This window comes from Dipodomys ordii, unplaced genomic scaffold, assembly GCF_000151885.1.
Source record: "Dipodomys ordii isolate 6190 unplaced genomic scaffold, Dord_2.0 Scaffold68, whole genome shotgun sequence".
Taxonomy (NCBI): Eukaryota; Metazoa; Chordata; class Mammalia; order Rodentia; family Heteromyidae; genus Dipodomys; species Dipodomys ordii.
This window is the reverse complement of record NW_012267284.1, coordinates 5,658,835-5,682,870: the sequence shown is the minus strand read 5'-3', so window position 1 is coordinate 5,682,870 and position 24,036 is coordinate 5,658,835. Positions and strand designations below refer to the sequence as shown.

The 24,036-nt window shown below is 44.1% G+C and overlaps 2 protein-coding genes across 5 annotated transcripts in view; one reads left to right on the top strand and one right to left on the bottom strand.

Annotated features, from left to right (window-relative positions):
* Positions 1 to 24,036, bottom strand: part of Eif2ak1 (eukaryotic translation initiation factor 2-alpha kinase 1) — a 42,162-nt gene that overhangs the window by 7,812 nt on the left and 10,314 nt on the right. Inside the window, exons 3-11 of one of the 4 annotated variants that reach the window (XM_013023494.1) lie at positions 23,382 to 23,515; positions 21,174 to 21,211; positions 19,777 to 19,876; positions 18,610 to 18,690; positions 16,659 to 16,758; positions 14,809 to 14,869; positions 13,791 to 14,115; positions 11,675 to 11,801; positions 10,374 to 10,474 (exon numbers count right to left, since the gene is read on the bottom strand). In XM_013023494.1, coding sequence (XP_012878948.1) covers positions 10,374 to 10,474; positions 11,675 to 11,801; positions 13,791 to 14,115; positions 14,809 to 14,869; positions 16,659 to 16,758; positions 18,610 to 18,690; positions 19,777 to 19,876; positions 21,174 to 21,211; positions 23,382 to 23,515 — 1,067 coding nt within the window. The remainder of the gene's footprint in view (positions 1 to 10,373; positions 10,475 to 11,674; positions 11,802 to 13,790; positions 14,116 to 14,808; positions 14,870 to 16,658; positions 16,759 to 18,609; positions 18,691 to 19,776; positions 19,877 to 21,173; positions 21,212 to 23,381; positions 23,516 to 24,036) is intronic. The other 3 variants (XM_013023497.1, XM_013023495.1, XM_013023496.1) reach the window with 3 other exon arrangements.
* Ankrd61 (ankyrin repeat domain 61) lies at positions 1,207 to 8,081 on the top strand. Its single transcript, XM_013023499.1, has 3 exons — positions 1,207 to 1,422; positions 5,301 to 5,398; positions 6,978 to 8,081. Exons 1-3 carry the CDS (start codon positions 1,207 to 1,209, stop codon positions 7,918 to 7,920), a joined length of 1,257 nt encoding a protein of 418 aa, XP_012878953.1. The 3' UTR covers positions 7,921 to 8,081.

Below are 24,036 nucleotides of genomic sequence, written 5' to 3'. Positions count from 1 at the left end.
GCAGGAGAGACCGTGAGACTCCTATCTCCAATAAACCACCAGAAAACCGGAAGTGGCGCTGTAGCTCAAGTGGTAGAGCGCTCCCCTTGAGCTGAAGAGCTGAGGGACAGCGCCCAGGCCCAGAGTTCAAGCCCCTCAACCAACAACAAAAAAAAAAAAGTTGCTTTTAAGTGTAATGTAGTATTTTGGGGGGGGAGGGGGTTGTCAGTCATGGGGCCTGAACTCTGGGCCTGGATGCTGTCTCTGAGCTCTTCAGCTCAAGGCTAGCACTCTACCAGTTGAGCCACAGCGTCACTTCTGGCTTTTTCTATTTATGTGGTGCTGAGGAATTGAACCCAGGGTCTCATGCATGTGAGGCAAACGCTCTACCACTGAGCCACCTTCCCAGCCCCTAATGTAGTAATTTTTATTTAGTCAGTTCTGTTAGTTGCTTGAATAATAGTTCATTTTGAAAGAAAAATTAACATTCTTAGGTGTGAAATGAGTCCGTTTTTTTATTTAGGCTTTCTTAAGCCTAAATACTGCTGATGTTGGCATTGTGCCATCAAGGGACCAAGTCTGAAATTGTTTGGCTCCAATATAAAAATGAGCTATGATGGGGCTGGGAAGGTGGCTCAGTGGTAGAGCACTTGCCTTGCATGCATGAGGCCCTGGGTTCGATTCTTCAGCACCACATAAGCAAAAAGAAAAAAGCTGGAAGTGGTGATATGGCTCAAGTGGTAGAGCGCTAGCCTTGAGCTGAAGAGCTGAGGGACAGCGCCCAGACCCAGAGTTCAGGCCCCACGACCGGACCCAATAAATAAATAAACAAATAAATAAATAAATATGAGCTATGAGCTGGGCACCAGTAGCTCATACCTGTAATCCTACCTACTCAGGAGGCTGAAAACTGAGGATCGTGGTTCAAAGCCAGTCCAGGCAGGAAAGTGCATGAGACTCTTATCTCTGGAAGTGGAGCTGTGGCTCAAGTAGTAGAGCTCCAGCCTTGAGCACAAAAGCTCAGGGACAGGGCCCAAACCCTGAATTTAAGCCCAGGGACCAGCACAAAACAAAACAAAAGAAGAGCTATGTTGATGAGTTCAATTGTCAACAATTCTAGAACTGTTCTAGAACTGAGCCCAAAGGATCATCATAGAAACCGGAAGAGACCAATTTCTTAAGAGTCTCCCTGCTTTTCTCCTAAGTCCATGCTACTCAGATTTTCTCATGGGAAATATAACCAAGAGGGGGAGCAGAAGCCTGGTGGTGGACAGGGCCAAGTCGCTGGAGGATAACCCAGTCATTGCTCTGCACACCAAACTCTATGAAGCCATAATCAAAGAAGACTGCCCTACCATCATGGCACTCCTCAGGCACCACCCAGTCAACCAGCCACTGACCATTCTGTCCAACTCCACCAGCTACAGACTGCTTCTGAGCCAGGTACTCTCCTGCCTGTCTGCTTTTAGGAAAACTGAAGCCCAGTGCAGAGCATGACCTAATGCAGTGACCTCTGCAGCCAGTCACTTGTTTCCTCATGCCCATGGCTTGCCAGCCCAGCTGTGGAAAGCTAGGTCTACAAGACCTGCTTCCATTAACCACACCCAAATGGAGGAAAGAAAAGACCATAGCTGGTTGGGTTAAAGAATGTACTTGTATGGGGCTAGGAAGGTGGCTCAGTAGTAGAGCGCTTGGCTTGCATACATGAGGCCCTGAGTTCAATTCCTCAGCACCACATAAGCAGAAAAAAAACCAGAAGTAGTGCTTAGCGGTAGAGCACTAGCCTTGAGCTAAAGAGCTGAGGGATAGGGCCCAGGACCAGAGTTCAAGCCCCATGACCGACAAAAAAATATATATATACTTGCTCAGGCCAGGCACTGGTGGCTCATACCTGAATCCCAGCTACTCAGGGAGGCTGAGATCTGAGGAATATGGTTCAAAGCCAGCCCAGGCAGGAATGTCAATGAGACTCTTATCTCCAATTAACCACCACAAACTGGAAGTGGTGACATGGCTTAAAATAGTAGAGCTCTAGCCTTGAGCAAAAGAGCTCAGGGACAGTGCCCAAGCCCTCAGTTCAAGCCCACAACCAACAAAAAAATATGCATTTGAACAAGCAAGCATATACATATATCTATGCTACATGTATATATATATATATACATATATATATATATGTTTTATATATATGCTTGTTCATTCCTAAGTTTTTGTATGATGATCATTGCCTTTATAATTACTTTTTTTTTCAAAAAGGAAGCTACCTTTGTTTTTTGCACCACTCTTTGCCCCCTTATTTTGCAGTCACAAGGTAAACCCACTACTTAAATATATTTTTTAAGAATATATTTTGCCAGGAGCCAGTGGCTCACACCTGTAATCCTAGCTACTCAGGAGGCTGAGATCTGAGGATCATGGTTCAAAGCCAGCCCAGGCAGGAAAGTCCGTGAGACTCTTATCTATAATAAACTATCAGAAAACTGGAACTGGTGCTGTAGCTCAAGTGTAGAGCACTAGCCTTGACCTGAAGAGCTGAGGGACAGAAGAGCCCAGACCTAGAATTCAAGCCACATGACCGACCTAAAGACAACAACAACAAAAAAGAAGATATTTTAAGAGCTGGCATAAACAGTTATGCTAATCGCAGACAGAACATATGTTGCACTATCTTTAAAACCCTGAAAATGCTGCTGAAGGGCTGGGAAGGTGACTCAGTGGTAGCATGCTTGCCTTGTATGCATGAGGCCCTGGGTTCGATTCCTCAGCACCACATAAGCAGAAAAAAGCCAGAAGTGGTGCTGTAGCTCAAGTGGTAGAGCGCTAGCCTTGAGCTGAAGAGCTGAGGGGCAGCACCCAGGCCCAGAGTTCAAGGCCCATGACTGGCCAAAAAAAAATGCTGCTGAAAATATGATCTTAGCAAATCCTTAAAAATCTAACAATTTGTCTTGTTACTCTATCAGTTAATTTAAAGACTAAGCAATCTCATAGTAATTACCATTCATTTTCCATTTTGAGATCCTGCTAGGAATCAATAATTGAAAGCTTCAAGTGTTTCCTTGGTGAAGTTTTGTAAACCATTTTATAAAAGATTCTAAAGCAGGGCATCAGTGGCTCACTCCTGTAATCCTAGCTACTCAGGAGGCTGAGATCTGAGGATCGTGTTTCAAAGCCAGCCCAGGTAGGAAAGTCTGTGAGACTCTTATCTCCAATAAACCACCAGAAAACTGGAAGTGGCGCTGTGGCTTAAGTGGTAGAGTGCTCACCTTGAGCTGAAGAGCTGAGGGACAGAGTTCAGGCCCAGAGTTCAAGCCCCATGACCAACAAAAAAATAAATTAATTATGAGGGACAGAGTTCAGGCCCAGAGTTCAAGCCCCATGACCGACAAAAAAATAAATTAATTAAATTAAAAAAAAAAAAAAGAACTAGCCGGGTGCTGGTGGCTCACGCCTATAATCCTAGCTACTCGTGAAACTCCTATCTCTAATAAACCACCAGAAAACTGGAAGTGGCACTGTAGCTCAAGTGATAGAGAGCTGCCTTGAGCTGAAGAGCTGAGGGACAGCGCTCAGGCCCAGAGTTCAAGCCCACGACCGACAAAAAAAAAAAAAAAAAAACCTAAAAAAACACAGATTCTAAGGACCAGAGGTGTAACAAATATGGGACATTAAGTTTGGCTACCAGTACCACCCAAAAATATAGGCAAGCAAAAAATAATTCTTTGAGCCAGGCACCAGTGGCTATCTTTGCTACACAGGAAGAAGCTGAGATCTGAAGAACATAGTTCTAAACCAGCCCAGGCTGGTAAGTCCATAAGACTCTTCTTTCCAATTAACCTCAAAAAGCTAGAAGTGAAGATGACCTATAGCCCAAGTGGTAGAGCACTAGCCTTCAGCAAAAAAAGGTCAGGAACAGCACCTAGCACCCCCTAGGATGAGAGAGGGGTGGGGGGGAGAGAGGGGAGAGGGGAGAGGGGAGAGAGAGGAGAGAGGGAGAGAGGGAAAGAGAGAGAAAAAAACTGAAGTTCACTGGGTATCAAGTTACGGGAAACAGGAAAAAATGCATCCCAGCTGGTTTGCATTACACATGTGGTTTCATAATATCACTGCTCAGAGGCTGCTGAGGTGTCACTTCCGTCACCTGTGTCAAGCGCACACAGGTCTTGGTTCAGTGATCATTGCCTGTGCCTTTCTCCTAAGACGTGTCAGAGCTGAGACCTTTTTAAACTACTGAACTGCCTGAACCTCAATGATATCTCAAGGGAAGACAGATAATCTGCCAGGTTTAGGGCTGACTTAGTCATTTTATAACCTGGGGAGGAAAGGTGGCTCAGTGGTAGAGCGCTTGCCTTGCATGCCTGAGGCCCTGGGTTCGATTCCCCAGCACCACATAAGCAAAAAGAAAAAAGCCGGAAGTAGCACTATGGCTCAAGTGGTAGAGCGCTAGCCTTGAGCTGAAGAGCTGAGGGACAGCGCCCAGGCCCAGAGTTCAGGCCCCACGACTGGACCCAAAAAAAAGAAAAAAAAAGTGGCTTTGTTGAAGAACCCTGTGGTTTATCTTTAGTTCAGGCTGCTACGGCTTTTTGGTGCTGGAGACTGAACCCAGGGCCTCTCATGTGTTAAGCAAGCACTGCCACTAAACTATACGGCCAGGGCTGGGAAGGTGGCTCAGTGGTAGAGCGCTTGCCTTGCATGCCTGAGGCCCTGGGTTCGATTCCTCAGCACCATATAAGAAAAAAGAAAAAAGCTGGAAGTGGCGCTGTGGCTCAAGTGGTAGAGCGCTAGCTTTGAGCTGAAGAGCTGAGGGACAGCACCCAGGCCGAGAGTTCAGGCCCCACGACCAGACCCCCCCCCAAAAAAAAACTAAACTATACGGCCATCTAGTTACAAATAGAAGTTAACATGTGAGACAATAAAGTTCTTTTTAAATAAGCACGTTTTAAATCACTGATTTCAGTCTTTTTGTGCAATGCTAGGGATCAGATGCAGGGCCTCATACATGTAGGCAGGTGCTCAAGCCCCATGCTTCATCCTGAGGCCTGATCTAACCATGTAAGCTTTAAACAAGGGAAGAGTAGGGACAGGAAACAGCATAATTGTGGGGGTGGGCTGGGCTGCTGTATCTCTACTACAAATTAAAAGAATCCTAAAACTCTATTGGGAAAAGAAAAAAAAAAAAAAAACAGGCACCACACATACTAAAGGAATACTATCATTGTGGTCCTGAGGCACCTGGCTTCTTTGGGGAGGCAAGCTACAAGTGCAGGTGCAAGTGCTGTGGAATCCATCAACCTCCCCTGTAACGCACTATGCTTTCCCTGCAGCAGACACAGTCCATCATCCCCATCCATCTGGCCACCGAATACCACAAGCCCCAGAGTTTGCTTTGCTTGTTAAAACACGGGGCTGACCCAGAAATAAGGTAAGCTAATGATACTCTAAGTGAGGTTATTGCTCATCTTCCTTGGGTTATGGACAAAAGATTCTATACAAAGGATTGCTGTAGTGAAGACGCCCACCTCTTCCCTGGCCTGTCAGACAGGATATGCATACTGAGGATTAAGCAGCAACTCTTCCTGTAGAAAATACACCAAGTTCTGGCCTTGGTCCTCCATAATTTAACAATCTAAATATGAAAACTAAGAATAAACAAATATACAATGGGTTTTCTTATTTATTACCCTGTAATAGAAAGTAAGTTTCAGGAAAGAAGTTTGTCTTGCTGACCACCCTATCACCAACACTTAAACCAAAGGCCTAGTGCCAAATGCCCAATCAATGAATATGGTTCATATAGAGTATAAAATGTGGCTTAGTGGTAGAGTGCTTGCCTAGCATGCACGAAACCCTGGGTTGGATTGCTCAGTACCACATAAACAGAAAAGGCCAGAAGTGGTGCTGTGGCTCAAGTGGTACAATGCTAGCCTTCAGCAAAGACAGCACAGGGACAGTGCCCAGGCCCTGAAATGAAGCCCCAGGACTGGCAAAAAAAATTTTTTTAATAAATAAATAATAATAATACAAGTTCTGGGAGGAAATCCCGCCCACATGGGCTGCCTTGCTCTCAGCCTCCCCCTGCACGGCCTGCAGCCACAGCTTTGCAAGTGATCTTGAAGCCCTGGCCCAGCCCCTCTGGAATTCCTCAGGGCACCCTTCTCTTTCCTCCAAACCTGACCAAAGGCCCCCACTCCCCATCTCTATCGAGTTTCGCTGAGATCCTGCTCTGTCTCCCATACCAGGCTGGACACCCAGCAGAAGCAGGGCCCTCCAGCACCCCTAAGCCTCACACAACAAGTACACATAAACTCAAACTCGTGACTATGGAAGAGTAGCGGCTGGATGGTCCATGGCAGACCTCTTGAGGGCTAAGGGTGAGCACAGAAAAGTTCATTGCAGGACAGGCAGGGGTCCACTGGATGGAGGGAATAGAGTCTGGGGGAATAGGGCTCACTTCTATTAACTCATCTTTTCTTTTTTTTTATTTTGCCGGGCTTGAATTCAGGGCCTGGGCACCGTCCCTGAGCTGCTTTTGTTGAAGGCTAGCACTCTACTACTTGAGCCACTTCTGGCCTTATATGATTATGTGGTACTGAGGAATAGAACCCAGGGTTTCATGCACGCTAGGCAAGCACTCTACCACTAGGCCACATTCTCAGCCCTCATCACTTCTATTAACTCATGCCTGAATCTGCACAATTGGACTGATGCCCAGTAACACAGTCCAGTACTGGACCAGGTGCTGGGAATACAGAAACAGCGAAGTTCGTTGTAAGGGGGTGAAGGGAGCACAGACCTAGAATGGGTGGGCTCAAAGCTCAGATTTCTCTAAAAACAGGGTTGCACCAGGCAGTGCTCCCCCAAACCTGTGACATCCTGAGAAGTTACCTAGCACATTATTTCAAAACACTTCTTTAAAGTAGTAACTGCTGCTGGGTGAGCACTAATTCCTCACGCAGAGCTGTTGCATGGGCACAGGGTAATGTGTGTGCAATGCCTTGCAGGGCAGCGGGCCTCACGACGCTTCACCTGATGCTGCTGCACTGGCCGGTCACCTCCATCACGTGGGCAAAGCCATGCCTCCGTGTCCACAGGATCCTCACAGACATCCAGAACAATGCTGTCAAATGCCTCCGCATTTTGTGCGAGCACGGAGCTCAAGTCAATGCCCGGGTAGACAACGACAACAAAGACTCACCCCTTCACCTGGCCATCACATATGGGACCTACCCCATCCTCTCCATTTTGGCCCAAAGTGGTGCCCAGGTCAACGCTACAAATGAATCTAGCATGACACCCCTGCACATGGCGGCAGAAATACTGAATAAGGACATGATAGAAACGCTCATTGTGTGCGGTGCCAATGTGAACTGTGCTGTCCCTTCCACAGGGAACACGGCCCTGAAGCTGGCTGTGCGTACCGCATCAAGCAAAGCAGGCCAGCTGCTGGCAGCGGGGGTAGGCTGCATCCGCCTGCTGTTGACACACGGAGCCAATGTCAATGTCCAGGACCATGAAGGGAAAACAGCTCTCCACCAGGCGTGTTTTGGGGGCAGAGAGGCAATCATCAACCTCTTGCTGGAATTTGAGGCGAACGTGAACATTTTAACAAGGAATGGGGAGTCCCCAGTTTACGTGTACCTTCAGCGCAGTGCCAACCTCAGAGACATGACACTTCTTACCAGGCTACTGGGTCGCACCTACCCGCTAAGACTGACCAATAAGCAAGGAGTTTTGCCTACAGGAATCACCCTGCCAGAATTCCAGCTCTTAAAGGAAACCCTGATAACATTATCTCAAAAGCCTTTATCCCTGGAGGACATCTGTAAAAGACAAGTCAGAAATATTTACGGAGAGAAATACAAACACCACCTGAAGCAACTTCTCCCACAGAAAATATGGAACTCAGTGTACTACTGTTATGACTTAGTGTACCTCTTGCAGTAAGGACCAGAGACTCAAGGCACTGCCAGCTTCGATTTTAGGCTATATGTGCACCCAAAAAGGCTCGGCCCATTACTCCTACACCCCAGTGAACAAACTATTGGTTCTAGAACCTTTTTCAGAAAATAAAGTGATTTGTGCATCAACTCTTGATTTTGATTTTTTTTTTTTTTTTTTTGCCGGTCATGGGGCCTGAACTCTGGGTCTGGGTGCTGTCCCTCAGCTCTTCAGCTCAAGGCTAGCGCTATACCACTGGAGCCACAGCGCCACTTCCGGCTTTTTCTGTTTATGTGGTGCTGAGGAATTGAACCCAGGGCCTCATGCTTGCAAGGCATGCACTCTACCGCTGAGCTATCTTCCCAGCCTGTGCATCAACTCTTAACAGTCCTCAATTGCCTTTTAAGTGTCTGTCTTTTTCATGATTTAGTTTTTACCTAAAAAAAAATAGTCTTTGCTAAAACCTAAAGTAAACAACCAGGCAACAGTGTCTCACACCTACTCAGGAGGCTGAGATCTGAATTGAAGCCAGCTAAGGTACAAAGTCCTAGAGACTTTTTCTTTTTTACCAGTCCTGGGGCTTGAGCCCTAGGCCTGGGCATTGTCCCTGAGCTTCTTTTGCACAAGGCTACCACTCTATCACTTTAGCCATAGAGTCACTCCTGGCCTTTTCTGTTTTTGTGGTACCGGAATTGAACCCAGGGCTTCATGCATGATAGGCAAGTTCTCTACCACTAAAGCACATTCCCAGAACTCCTTGAGACTCATTTCCAGTTAATCAGCAAAAAGCCAGAATGGAGGTATGGCTCAAGTGGGAAAGTACCAGCCATGAGTGAAAAAAACTGAGCAAAAGCAAAAGACCTCGAGTTCGAGCTCTAGTGCCAACACAAGGAAAAGCAACCAAAAATACTAGAGTACTTATATTTTAAAACAGCAAAATAAATAGATTTTTCTAGAAACAGTTTTTTGTTTTTTTTGCAGTCATGGGGCTTAACCTCTGGGCCTGGGCGCTGACCCTGAGCTCTTCAGCTCAAAGCGAGTGCTCTACCACTTGAGCCACAGCACCACTTCTGGCTTTTTCTGAATAGTTTACTGGAGATAAGATCTCATGGTCTTTCCTGCTCAGGTTTTCTGGTGTTTAACTGGAGATAAGAGTCTCGTGGACTTTCCTTGCCTGGGTTGGCTTTGAACCCTGATCCTTAGATCTCAGCCTCCAGAGTAGCTAGCTAGGATTACAGGCTTGAGCCACCAGCACCCGGCTTAGAAACGATTTTATATCTAAGGCTACACTAATAATGATCATTTTTGACAACTCTAGGCATGTGCAGCATTATGGATTATGTTTGGTACTTAGCACATTTACTACCTGAAAAGGCAGTATTCCTTCATACTCCATAGAACACACACACACACACACACACACACACACACACACACAGTACTACTTGAGCAATACCTTTAGTCCTTTCTTTAGTTATTTTTCAGATAGGGTCTTATATTCTTGCCTAGGCTATACTCAGACCTTGATCCTCCTACCTGTATCTCCCATGTAGCAGGGATTACTGTGACACACCATCACTTCCAGGCTTATTTGCTGAGTTGGGAGTCTGGTTCATTATTAGCCAATGCTGCTCTCAAACCTTAATCCTCTATATCCTCACACTCCACATAGTTGGGATTACAGGTGTCAACTATCATAGCTAATCTTTCATACAGAATTTTCATTCCATCTTTTTTTTCTGGCTGGTCCTAGGGCTTCAACTCAGGGCCCGGATGCTGCTCCTGAACTGCTTTTGTTCAAAGCTAGTGCTCTATCAATTGAGCCACAGTACCACTTCTGGCCTTTTCTGAATAGTTTATTGGAGATATGATCTCATGGCCTTTCCTGGTCCCACTGGCTTTGAACCAGGATCTTGAGATCTCAGCCTCCTGAGTAGATAAAATTACAAGTGTTAGCCACTAGTACCTCACCAGAATTTTCTTTTTTTCTTTTTTCTTTTTTTTGTTGGTTGTGGGGATTGAACTCAGGGCCTGGCACTGTCCCTGAGGTTTTTGTATTTTATTTTATTTTTTTTTGGTCAAAGCTAGCACTCTACCACTTTGAACCACAGCACCACTCCCAGTTTTCTGGTGGTTAACTGGAGATAAGAGTTTCACAGACTATCCTGTCCAGAGGCGTTGAACAGTAATCTTCAGATCTCAGCCTACTGAATAGCTAGAATTAACAGGCATGAGCCACCAGTGCCCAGGCAGAATTTTATGTCTCAAAATTACTGCTTTTAAATTCAATCTAAGAGTTTCCTGTTCTGGACCTATGGGAAAATTACTTATATGAAAGTAATGAAAAATTCCAAAGTAAATAAGGGTATATCACCTAATTCAATGACCCACAATCAAAAAAACACGCTCAAAAGAAACCATCTCTGTGTTCAATAATTTAGTTGCCTTGTCTTCCTTACCTTCAGATCTCTGTGCACAACTCCCATGTTATGTATATAAAATACACCTTCCACTAATTCTTGAAAAATTTTTGTTGCAACACTGGCCATAACATAAGGACCTGGAATGGAAACATAAACAGTCTCATCTCTCTATTCTATTTCATTGCATTAACATCTAAATGTTAACATGGCTCCAAATACATACAAATTGGACACTGAGGCAACATTCATGTTCTTAACAATGTCAATACTCCAGAGTGGCCTAAAACCTAGAAATACTTGGTATCAGAATTTCAGGTTTAAAAAAGTGATAAAGTCAAATAAGTATTTTGTTGTATCCTAGAATTTTTTTGTTGCTAGTCCTGGGGCTGGACTTTAGGACCTGGGTGCTGTCCCTGAACTTTTGCTCAAGGCCAGTGCTCTACCACTTGAACCTTCAGCGCCACCTTCAGCTTCTTCTGAGTAGTTATCAAACTGTAATCTTCAGATTTCAGCCTCCTGAGTAGTGGGGATTAAGGGCATAAGCCACCAATGCTTAGCTGTTGAGAATTTAAGGCAGATGGCTGGGTGCTGAAGATCCATGTCTGTAATTGCAACTACTCAGGAGGCTGAGATCTGAGGATCTCAGTTTGAAGTCATCCTGGGCAGGAAAGTCAGTGAGACTCTCATCTCCCATTAACCAGCAAAAGGCCAGCAGCAGATCTGTGGCTCAAACAGTAGAACACCAGTCTTGAGCAAAAAAGCTCAGGGATAGCACCGAAGCCCTGAGTTCAAGCTCTAGTACTAGCATGTATGCACACATATGCATGGTGCACACATATACAGGACAAGAATCAGTGCACACCTATAATTTGAGCTACTCCAGAGGCCAAGATCCAATGATTGTGGTTCACAGTCAGCTGGGGCAGGCAAGTCCATGAGACTCATCTCCAAATTAATCAGCAAAAAGCCCAGAAAAGGAAACGTGGCTCAAGTGGTAGAACCAGCTGTGAGCAAAAGCCCAAGCGAGAGCATGAGGCCCTGAGTTCAAGCTCCAGGAAAAAGCAAAACAAACAAAACGCAAAACAAAATCCTTTTCCTAAATTCCATCATAGTACTATTAAAATATCAACAAAAGCAAATCTTTATCACAAAGGAATTTAACTTCTAAATAGCTATATCATTTTTTTTCTTTTTTAAAGATAAGCAAAATAAGCACAGTTGTTTCTTCAGCTTTTTTGGCTGGTCTGTTTAGTTTGCTTCTAACTTTTTAACATAAAACTCCTGCTGGCAATTCCTACATTAGCAGGAAAAGATTCTTACACTGCATTGTTACAAACCCAGGAGGTACTGACAGGCAGTTTCGTCCACGCAGTCGCGGCTGCGCTTGTTTCTCTCCACTATCCAGTCCCACAGGGAGAGCTCGCACAGCTGCATCTGAATGTGTAGCATCAGGTGGTACTGCACCTATAAAGAGGACACACGGTGAGGTGGGCTGGGCTCTCAGCTTTGATGGTTCACTCATATTCATTTAATAGCAGATACTCACTGGTCTCCCTACACCAAATAGCATAGCTAACTGCTGAAACACAGGCCTGTCCCAGAACCCAGTCTCTAAAAGACATACAAGCAGAGTGATCATTAAAACACTGTACACCATGGGCTGGGAAGGTGGCTCAGTGGTAGAGTGCTTGCCTTGCATGCATGAGGCCCTGGGTTTGATTCCTCAGCACCACATAAGCAGAAAAAAAAGCTGGAAGTGGCGCTGTGGCTCAAGTGGTAGAGCACTAGCCTTGAGCTGAAGAACTGAGAGACAGTGCACAAGCCCACAGATCAGGCCTTACAACCAACCCCCGGGTCCCCCCCCAAAAAAAAAAAAACAAGAAAAAACAACTCTGTACCATGATACAAAGAGACAGGCCTAGGCCAGACTGGAGTCAGAGGAAAGTCCAATAGGGAAGCTGTCCAATGTAATACTAAATACTTTGAAAGCGAAGATAAAATATAATAAAATGGTTGTATGGTATTCTACAGCTCTCAATATACTCTAAACTATGCTTTGCTTGGCTTTGCATTGTACATAACTGTTACTTAAGCAAACAGTAAGTTGTTTATAGGCCCACTTATTTGAGTATCAAGGAAGTTTTTCCAAATACATACAGAGAAATGAAACTATTCTGATTAAGTTACTCAAATTCAACTCCTTGGACATGAACCTGTTTCAAAACAAAAATATATCTACAGACACATATTCCTAGCAAGAGCTAATTCTGCATTGTATATGCATAGATGGTACACACAGCTCTGCAGTCTTACTGACAGATCGTACATAAACTGTCAATGCTCAAGGTTTTTTTGTTTTTTGGTTATTCGTGGGGCTTGAAACTCAGGGTCTGGGCTGTCCCTGAGCTTTCTCACTCAAGGCTAGCACTCTACCACTTGGAACCACAGTGTCGCTTCTGGTTTTCTGGTAGTTTATTGGAGTTAAGTCTCACAGACTTTCCTGCCCGGGCTAGCTTTGAACCTCAATCCTCAGATTTCACCTAAATAGCTAATAGTGTGTGGGTGCATGTGTGTGTGTGTTCATGCACGCATATATCCACTAGTTCTGGGACTTAAACTCAGGGCCTGGGCACTATCCCTTAGCTTTTCTGCTCAAGGCTAAAGCTCTACCACTTAAACCACAGCTCCACTACTGGGTTTTTTGTGGAGTTGTCAGTCCTGGGGCCTAGGTGCTGTGTCCCTGAGCTTCTTTTACTCAAGGCTACACTCAACTGGCTGTTCTGGTAATTTATTGGAGATGGAGTCTCACAGACTTTCTTGCCTGGACTGGCTCTGAATTGCAATCCTGAGATCTCAGCCATGAGTAGCTAGAATTACAGGCACCCGGCTTGCTCAAGGTTTTTGTTATTTTTGCCAGCCCTGGGACTTGAACTCAGAGCCTGGCCACTGCCCTAAACTTCTTTCGCTCAAGGCTAGCACTCTACCACTTGAGCCACAGCATCACTTCTGGCTTTTTCTGTTTATGTGGTACTGTGGAATCGAACACCTAAGCCTAAGCAAGTACTCTACCACTAAGCCACATTCCCAGTCCCTCAAAGATTTTTAATCATAGCAATACTGGTGAATATACAGTGAAACTATCATGTTATGATAACCCTCAACAGAAGAACCCTGAAAACTGATCAGGTTACTCTACAGGAACCACCTAATGTCATGCTCCAAAAATAGTAAAATCTTTCCTCATAGATATATTTTTATAGCTGATATATAACAGAAATAGAGTGAATGAGTCTTCCAACTCCCAGGCAGATGTTTGGGAAGATCTTGAGCAGCAATGACCCAGGGAAGAAGAATTAGGCATCATGGAAGTGAAGGAAGTAAGCTTGGAAAAGGGAGGGCACACAGTCACTGGCAGACATCATCACACAGGTGGGTTCTGAGAAGGTGTCTCACCTCTGTCTGTCCCAGAAAGCTCAAATTCCCTTCGCAAGACTCCTCGGTGGATATGAAATTCCCCTCTAAGTCTGAATCCTGCTCAAGTGGCAGCCGGTGTTTCACGATGGATCTGGGGGACAAATCAGCCAGGCCATTCTCGTGGTGTTCAAAGGGCGATGCATATTCACTGCTGTCCCTGATGACTAAATCCCTGGTGTAGTTCACCAATTTGTTATTTTCATTTGCAATGTCAAGCTCACCAGAGGGTCTTTCTTTTTCTGAGGTAAATTCAGCAAAGACAATGGACGAGCTGCTTTCATTATCTTTGCCACTATATTGATCTCTGGAGGTAAAAACAGTATAGATAAAAGTGAATATAAAGGAAGTTCAAAACCAGATGTCGGCAGATCATACCTACAATCCTAGCTACTCAAGAAGTTGAGGTCTCAGAATCAAGGTTTGGAGCCTGCCTAGACAGACAAATTCCTGTAACTCTTATCTCCAATTGACCATCAAAAAGCTGAAGGGGCTGGGAAGGTGGCTCAGTGGTAGAGCACTTGCCTTACATGCATGAGGCCCTGGGTTCGATTCCTCAGCACCACATAAGCAAAAAGAAAAAAGCCAGAAGTGACGCTGTGGCTCAAGTGGTAGAGTGCCTGCCTTGAGCCGAAGAGCTGAGGGACAGCACCCAGGCCCAGAGTTCAGGCCCCACGACCGGAACCCCCCCCCCAAAAAAAAGAAAAAGCTGAAAGTGGAAGTGTGGTACAAATGGTAGAGCACCAAGCCTTGAGTGGAAAATGCCACGCTAGAGGCTCACATTCAAGCCCTAGTACTAACATACTTAGCTCAGTGGTGGAGCCATGTTCCTAGCAAGCACAAGACCTTGAGTTCAAGCCTTGGTACCACAAAAATAAATTAATTTTATTAATTAAAGCCTAAAACACTCACCTCAAGTTCCTAGTAACAAAAGACAAAAGTGAGATGCTACAAGTAAAAGCAAACATCTTATAGAAGTAACAGCAGTCAGTCCACATACCTGTCCTCTTCCTGGTCAGAGAGCACTTTGAGAGAAGGCAATGGGATAGGAGCTCTGTCTGCTGAAAAGAAATGAAACACACACATTTGCAAGCAAGTAGCCACTCTTTCAATTCAATTCCAGGTTAAAACTAGGGTGTAGCATATATATCATAAATACACACACAGGGGCTGGGAAGGTGGCTCAGTGGTAGAGCGCTTGCCTTACATGCCTGAGGCCCTGGGTTCGATTCCTCAGCACCACATAAGCAAAAAGAAAAAAGCCAGAAGTGGCGCTGTGGCTCAAGTGGTAGAGCGCTAGCCTTGAGCTGAAGAGCTGAGGGACAGCGCCCAGGCCCAGAGTTCAGGCCCCACAACTGGACCCAAAAATAAATAAATACACACACACACATACACATACACATATATCAGTAAGGATTTATTCAAAGGCACATTTTAGGAACTATAAAATAGAGCTGTCTAGCCTCTTGGGAAGCTTCCTATGCAAGTTAGTGAATACTGACAGTTCTGGGGACCCGAGGGACTCTGCTACTGCAGTTCTACTGGGGTGAAAATCAGCCCTGGGCACTGTATAGGTTTGTGTTCTAATAAACTATTTACTATTACTAAAATACAAATTTCATGTAATTTTTACAAAATAGTCTTTTTTAATAAATCTATCTTAAAATGTGAAAGACATGGTGCTTAGTAGTAAGAGGCACAAGGCCTGGGTCAATCTCTAGCAAGGCAATGAATGAATGAATGAATGAATGACCAGACTACTTCTGACACATGGCTGATACTTCAAAAAAAAAGGACTCTTTTACTCCTATTTCCTATGAGGGGAGCATGAAATGTTTCTTCTTTTCTATTTCTCCCTACGTTAGCCTTGTTTTATTAAAGTACAACCATGTCAAAACTTTCCAAATAAATAAAAGTAAAATGCCAGGCACCAGTGGCTTATTCCTGTAATCTTAGCTGCTCAGGAGGCTGAAATCTGAGGATCAAGGTTCAAAGCCAGTCTGGGCAGAAATGTCCATGAAAATCTTATCTCCAAATAACTAGCAAGAAACAGAAGAAGGAGTTGTAGCTCAAGTGGTAAAGCACCAATCTTGAGCAAAAAGCCCATGAGGCCCAAGTGAGCATTAGGCCCTGAATTCAAGCCAAAGTACTAGCATACACATACAAAAAAAGTAAAGTAAAGGAGTAAAAAGTAAAGGAGTGCCTGCTTAGGTATTACAATGCTCTGAGTTCAAGACCTCAATAATGCTAGGCACTGGTGGCTGTAATCCTACCTGCTCAGGAGGCTGAGATCTGAGGATCATGATTCAAAGCCAGCCCAGGCAGGAAAGTTTTATCTCCAATAAACCACCAGAAAACCAGAAGTGGCACTGTAGCTCAAAGTGGAAGTGTTTTAGCTCTGAGCAGAAAAAGCTCAGGGAAGAGTGCCCAGGCCCTGAGTTGAAGCCCCATGACTGACAAAAAAAATAAAAGCTAGTAACAACAAAAAATATAAAATAAAATATAATACTCATTCTCAGCTCGCGGGACACTCAAATACAAGGCATACAGAATTGGCCCATGGATGCAAGTTTGCTAACCCTTTGCTATCCAAGTCTGGGTATTTCTTACGCAAAATGGTTGGAACCAAAAGTGTTTCATTTTATATGAAACACTACATTTCTTTTTCAAATTCTGGAATATTCACACAGACTACTAGCTGAGTATCTCTGACCTGAAAATCCAAAAAGCTCAAAAATCTGAAAATTTTTGAATGCCTTCATGATGCTCTAGAAGTTTTGGAGTTGGGAGCTTTTCAGATTTCAGGTCTGTGGACTACAACAGCCCAATCTATCGCCAAAATCTACTCACGCTGTGTCTGAACTACATGAACATGTTCGATCCACGCGGTGTGATAGCCTACGATGTTGGGGTGCTGAAGCCCTGCTAGCACTTTCACTTCCCGTAGTACCTTGAAAATAAAAAATGTATTACATGTCATATATCAAAAACTTCTTATTCCAAAGCCAAATAATTAAAAAACTGTACAAGCAATCTGAGCTGTGTAAAATAATGGAAATATTGCTGGGAAAGACTAGTAGTGCTCTTGTCACAGCTTGCTAACTCATACACACATAGTATTTTATTTATTTTTTTCTTTTTATTTTCTTTCTTTTCTTTATTTTTGGAGGGGTGCCAGTCCTGGGGCTTAAATACTGGGTCTAGGTGCTGTCCCTGAGCTTTTTTGCTTAGTGTTTGTACTCTACCACTTGAGCCACAGCTCCACTTCTGCCCTTTTGCTGGTAGAGATCGGAGTCTCCCATATTTGGTTTCCCATGCTGACTTCTAACTAGGATCCTCAGATTTCAGCCTCCTGGATAGACAGGATTACAGGTAAGAGCCACTGGTGCCTGACATTTTTTTGTTTTGTGCCAATTCCTCAGGGCCTGGGCACTGTCACTGCACTCAACCACATGAGCCACAACTCCACTTCTGACTTATTTTTGGTCATTTTAATGGAGATAAGAGCCTCACAGACTTTCCTGCCAGGGCTAGCTTCAAACCACAATCCTTGGGCTGGGAAGGTGGCTCAGTGGTAGAGCGCTTGCCTTGCATGCATGAGGCCCTGGGTTCGATTCCTCAGCACCACATAAGCAAAAAGAAAAAAGCTGGAAGTGGCGCTGTGGCTCAAGTGGTAGAGCGCTAGCTTTGAGCTGAAGAGCTGAGGGACAGCACCCAGGCCCAGAGTTCAGGCCCCACGACCAGACCCCCACCTCCAAAAAAAAAAAAAAATCACAATCCTCAAATCTCAGCTCCTGGGTAGCTAGGATTATAGGCATAAGCCACTGGCGTTGGCTCTTTTTATAGTCCATTTGTCATTCTCTCCATTCTTTAGTTTCTGGAGATCTAACCGAGGGTCCTTGAGCATGTTAGGAAAGTGTTCTACCATTAAGCTAAGTTCTCCCAAATCCTGGGGGGTTTTATTTGCTTATTTGTTGAGAGAGATGTTTCTATGTGTAGCCCAGGCTGGCCTTTGAGTCTCAATATTCCTGCTACCAGTCCTCCCTCAGTGCTAAGATTACAGGCCCAAACCACTACATCTGGCTTGTCACTCCTACTTCAGGAGTTGTCGACAGAGTGGCTCAGAGGACAGGCCAACTTGTCCAGAACAAGACAGCATGTCAGAGAGAAGTCTAAGACCTGAACTGGCCTCATGCTCTTTTTAGAGCAAGCTGTACAATATATAAATCATAAATATAAAAATGTATTTATATATAGTCAGGTGCTAGTAGCCTACATCTATAATCCTAGCTACTCAGGAGGCTGACATTTGAGGATCATGATTTGAAGCAGTCCAGGCAGGAAAGTCTGTGAGACTCTTATCTCCATTTAACTACCCAAAAAGCCGGAAGTGGAGCTGTGGCAAAAGCAGCTCAGGGACAGTGCCCAAGCTCTGAGTTCAAGCCCCAGGCAAAAATAATAATAATAATAATTCCTCTGCTGACCCTGAAACTCTGTTCGAATGAAGTGCCTATTTTTAAAAAATCAAATAAAAACTTCGATAGTTACTGTACTGATTCTTAGTAAACCAACAATTCATACCACCTACTCTTTGCCATATATACACAAATAAATACATGACAATTCTTTCTAAAGAAACTAAATAACTATTCAAAAACGGTTTCCTAAATGAGATTCTGTATGTTGTGCAGCCTGGTCAGAAACTCCTGAGCTCAGGAAGAGCTTCCTGCCTCAGTGTCCCTAGTAGCTGGGATCATATAGGCTTGCCACCAAGCCTGGCTCTAATCATTTAAAATCTTACCTTCATACAATCTGTTTTAGTTGCACCCTTAATCAGGATTTTCTTAATTGCATAATGTTGACCATCCAATTTATTTCTGACCTAAAAAAGCCAACAAAAGACAAAGTATTAAACCCAAGCTGAGATAATCTAAACAGCCAAAGACAGCAAATCAAGCTAAAGCCATGTCTCTTCCTTCCACTACTCTTAGAGGTCAGCCCTAGCCTGCTAGACCAGCCATTCTGCAAGCTACACTAAGTCCAACTCCCAGACACTCCACATCTGGAGAATAAAAAAGTCAGCAAAACTATTAAGCACCAAAACATGTAGCACAAACATTTTTTTTTTTTTGGAGTCCAGTCATGGGGCCTGAACTCTGGGCCTGGGCGCTGTCCCTCAGCTCTTCAGCTCAAGGCTAGCGCCCTACCACTTGAGGCACAGTGCCACTTCTGGCTTTTTTCTGCTTATGTGGTGCTGAGGAATCAAACCCAGGGCCTCATGCATGCAAGGCAAGCGCTCTACCACTGAGCCACCTTCCCAGCCCAGCACAAACATTTTTACTAGTACTTTTCTTTAAACGCCTGTATCCCACCTGGGAGCTTCCTTCAGTAACACTTTATATGTGTGTGGTACTAGAGTTTCAACTTAGAGCCTCATGCTTGATAGGCTGGCACAATACCACTGAGCCATGCCATCAGCCCTGTATTTCACTGGTTATTTTTAGGAATAGGTCTTCTTTTCTGCCAGGATCGTGCATAAGCTGAAATCCAACCATGTTTAGGCTTCCTGGCACTTGTGGGATCACAGGTGAACATTGCTCTCTGTGTATACAAAACCTTTCAGACTTCTGACCAAGTTGGCTAAATACTGCCTTCTTTCAGTTTCACAGCCTCCCACCTAGCTTGGAATGGCAGGCATACACCACTGTGCCTAGCCATTGTGTTCCCCTAGAAGCTGAAATGACAGGAACAAAATCTAGTTTCTAGAATCCACCTAAATATCCAAAATGGGCAGAAAAAAATGAAAACCTGCCTACTCCCTTATAAATGCTAACTGCTAATGAAAAGTAAATATTCATGATTTCTAGGAATTCCCTGCGCACTTTGTAGTTTTGTAAAGGTAATAAAAACATCTTCTGAAAATGCAGAGTTATAGCGTAGCAGTCAAAATGAGTAAGTGGAAAACAACCTTGTATACTCTCCCATATCCACCTTTTCCAAGGATGGCAAGCTCCTCAAATTCATTTAAGTAGCGTGAAGTTTGTGCTTCAAAGGCTATTTCTCTGGATCTAAAAGTTAACAATAAACACAGGTCATCAATGTTAAACTGTGAGACAATCAAAACCTTCCAGGCCAAGCTCATGCTCAATGCATTACAAACCTATCAACCTCGTGTATGACTAAATTGCACACAATAGTTTGGAAGGAACGAATTGTCAGGGAAATTTTTCATTCTCGATGACAAAAATGTTCACTAAGGAAATCAAGGCTGTAATACAAGTAGCGGTAGTGCCCACCTGCAATCTCATTGGGAAGGCTGATGCAGGAAGATTTGGAGTTTCAAGGCTATGCAGACCTATGGTGGTAAGAGAGCCTCAAAACTACATACATACATAAAGCAAAGGGGGTCAAGCAAAACCAATTTCAGGAACTTCCCAGTAAGCAGTATCACAATTCAAAATCCTTACAAAATCCTCAGGAAGATTAAGTAGTTGCTTAGGATAGCTCAGAAATACACATACTTAAACTTCTTAATGATGTAAACCCATTACACGTTTAAAAAGAAAAATTTTCTGTGGGTCCCTGGGGCTTGAACTTAGAACCTAGGTGCTGATCCTGAGTTTTTTTGTTTTTTTGTTTTTTTTTCCCCTAGGCTAGTGCTCAACCGTAAATTAAGCCACAGGTCCACTTCTGGATCTTTTTGTTGTTAACTGGAAATAAGTCTAATGGACTTTCCTGCCCTGCCCTGGCTGGCTTTGAAGTCAGCCTCCTGAGTAACTAGGATTACAGGCATGAGCCACTGGCGCCTAGCTTCATTACCCATTTTAAACATTTGGTAAATAAAGGCAAAATTTGACACTACCGCTAGTAGAGAGTAGCTATCCATTATAGAGTTCATAGCTGGGCTTATAGAATCCCCAACCATGAGGGGGCGGGGTGGAGATCAACATGGAAGACAATGAGCAGTAAAGCAAATCTTGGAGCACTGTTGAGTGGCAAATGTTGCAATGTTCATCAACTCCTCCAACATTTTTTTTTTCCTTGTTTTGCTAGTCCGCAGGCCCTAGGCACTGTCCCCGAGCCTCTTTGTGCTCAAGGCTAGTGCTCTACCACTTGAGCCACAAGTGCTACTTCCCACTTTTCTGAGTGGTTTACTGGAGTTAAAAGTGTCTCATGAACTTCTCTGCCCAGGCTTTGAACCACAATCCTCAGATCTCAGCCTCCTGTGTAGCTAGGATTATAGGTGTGAGCCACCTGTGCCCAGATTCAACATTATTTTTAAATTCCAAAACTAACACTTTCCTAAACTTCATTTCTTTTGGATAGTTTAATCTTTGGATAGTCAAAAAAGTACTTAACACATACCTGATTTTCTTCATGTAAGAGCTGTCCTCACAAGGATCCTAAAACCAAAAATCATTTGTAGTAACAATTTGAAAAGTTTCATGACTAAGGACTCTACTAAAAATAATTCAACATCATATGAATAACCCCAGATGTTCAAACAATATTAGAAACAAAAAATAGGACTTTTAGTATTACTTAAGAGTTTACAATTGACAATGTTTCAAGACAGAATTTATTTGCCAAAGCGCTCCATGTAACATGTTTTGAACCTCAGAGAATATACAAACTGACCACACATAACCAGTGACATCACACCCATACCCATATGAACCCACACACCTGTCTCCACTGCTCTCTCTCTACTTACTCAGAGCCATACCACCAGCTGAAGCATGGCTGAACCTATCTGCTTCTGCCTTTCACACCTTAGCACACACACAACAGCAGGTGTGACCTTGTTAAAAGCGCATCAGACCTGCAGTATTTCCCATCTTTCTCTGAGTAAAACACACACATTAAAATGGTCTCAGGGGGCTGAGAATGTGGCTTAGTGGTAGAGTGCTTGCCTAGCATGCATGAAGCCCTAGGTTTGATTCCTCAGTAACACATCAACAGAAAAAGCCAGACGTGGCGCTGGGCTCAAGTGGTAGAGTGCTAGCCTTGAGCAAAAGCAGCTCAGGGACAGTGCCTAGACCCTGAGTTCAAGTCCCAGGACTAGCCAAAAAAAAAAAAAGCTAGGCACCGGTAGCTAAGATCTGAGGGTCATGGTTCAAAGCCAACCCAGGCAGGAAAAGTCTGTGAGACTCTTATCTCCAATAAACCACCAGAAAACCAGAAGTGGCACTATGGCTCAAGTGGTAGAGCACTTGCCTTGAGCTGAAGAGCTGAGGGATAGCGCCCAGACCCAGAGTTCAAGATCCATGACTGACAAAAAAAAAAAAAAAAAATCTCAGGATCCTGTATGCCTGCTCCCTCCCAAGCTCACCCTTTTCTCTTTCTTTCTTTTTTGCCAGTCCTGGCACTTGAACTCAGGGCCTGGGCACTGTCCCTGAGCTGCTTTTGCTCAAGGCTAGCACTCTACCATTTGAGCCACTTCTGGCTTTTTCTGTTTATGTGGTACTGAGGAATCGAACCCAGGGCTTCATGCATGCTAGGCAAGCACTCTACCACTAAGTCACATTCCCAGTCCATTGCCATTTTCTTACTCTACTCCAGTTTCATAGCTGTTTTGCATCCACAACCAGCACATCCACCACAGGATCCTTGCACTACCTGTTCCTTGGTTTTCCTCAGCACACCTGCATAGCTCATTCTCTCAACTGCAACTCTTGACTTCAATTCAGTGTCAATCAGGCCCCAGCTGCCCTACATGAAACTTGCAAAGCTGCTCACTGCTAAGCCCCTTCACCGCCCATGTTTCTTCTTTACTTTAGTGACCTAACACCCGCTGTATTTTCATATTTTACATACTGTGTACTGCCTCCTCAGTAGAATATATACTCCATAAGGGCAGGAATTTAGTCACCTACAGTATAGTAGGTGCTGGACTATAATACTTCAATAATACAGTAATATTAGTAATACGGTACTCAGTAAGTATTACTGAATCAACAAAGCACACAAACATGCACATACACACAAAAAAAATTTTGAGATAGAGTCTTGCAGTGTAACCTAAGCTGGCCTCCATATTCCTGCCTCTGTCTCCCAAGTGCTGAGATTACAAGCACATTATTACCTGAAACTTTATATATATATATATATATATTTTTTTTTTTTCCCCTTCTCCCCCTGGTCGCAGGATTTTGAACTTGGGATCTAGGTGCTGTCCTTGAGCTCTTTTTGCTCAAGTCTAGCACTCTACCACTTTGAGTTACCATGCCACTTACAGTTTTCTGATGGTTAGGGTCTCACAGATTGTTCTGCCCAGGCTGGCTTTGAACTGAGATCCTCAAATCTTAGCCTCATGAGCAGCTAGGATTACAGATATGAGCTACCAGGACCCTGCTTATATATTCTTTAAAACCTGCTGTATTATGCAGAATTTCAAAATGTTTTAAAATATCATCAGATTATTTGCCTTGTTTGTTTTGTTTCCAATGCTGGGGATCAAACCTAGGGCACTGTGCATGCCAGCAAATGCCCTACCACTAAGCTAGCTCCATTTCAGCAAAGACAAAGTAAAACCTACATTGTCACAGATGAAGTACACACATTAGGGTTTACCTGACGGACTCTTTCTTTTGCAGACCTCATCAAATGCGAGATGGCTCTGTTGTGATGCAGTCTCAATGAGCTGAACTCATCACTGCACGTGAAAGATGACAGCAGCCCCATCTTGATGAAAGTCTGGCAAAGTACTATAGGAAGAGCATGGAAAGCTGCTATTAGAAAAGCCATCCGTCAAATGGCCATTTTAAATGGCACTCTAAGAATGAAGAGTAATAGTATACACATGCACAAACCTCCAGAAGAGAAAACAGTGAGGCCTATATACGTGGTAACCATGGCCACTCTGGGCAGTGGGGATCAGGAGCATGTGCAGCATCAGTACCCACCTTCTACTGTGTGAGTCACTCGTCAACCACACCTAGTCATGACAAGACTTGGCTCATTTTAAAAGGGTAAGAAGGGCTGGGAAGGTGGCTCAGTGGTAGAGCGCTTGCCTTACATGCTCAAGGCCCTGGGTTCGATTCCTCAGCACCACATAAGCAAAAAGAAAAAAGCCGGAAGTGGCGCTGTGGCTCAAGTGGTAGAGCACTAGCCTTGAGCTGAAGAGCTTAGGGACAGTGCTCAAGCCCAGAGTTCAGGCCCCATAACCGGACCCCCCAAAAAAAATAATAATAAAAGGGTAAGAAATATAAACACAATCTTCTGACAT

Bases quoted from the DNA above. Each gene is read 5' to 3' on its own strand.
- Ankrd61 (XM_013023499.1), top strand. From the start codon at position 1,207: ATGGGAAATATAACCAAGAGGGGGAGCAGAAGCCTGGTGGTGGACAGG. The intron at 1,423-5,300 runs GTACTCTCCTGC...CTTTCCCTGCAG, and splicing joins ACAGACTGCTTCTGAGCCAG to CAGACACAGTCCATCATCCC. The intron at 5,399-6,977 runs GTAAGCTAATGA...AATGCCTTGCAG, and splicing joins GGGGCTGACCCAGAAATAAG to GGCAGCGGGCCTCACGACGC.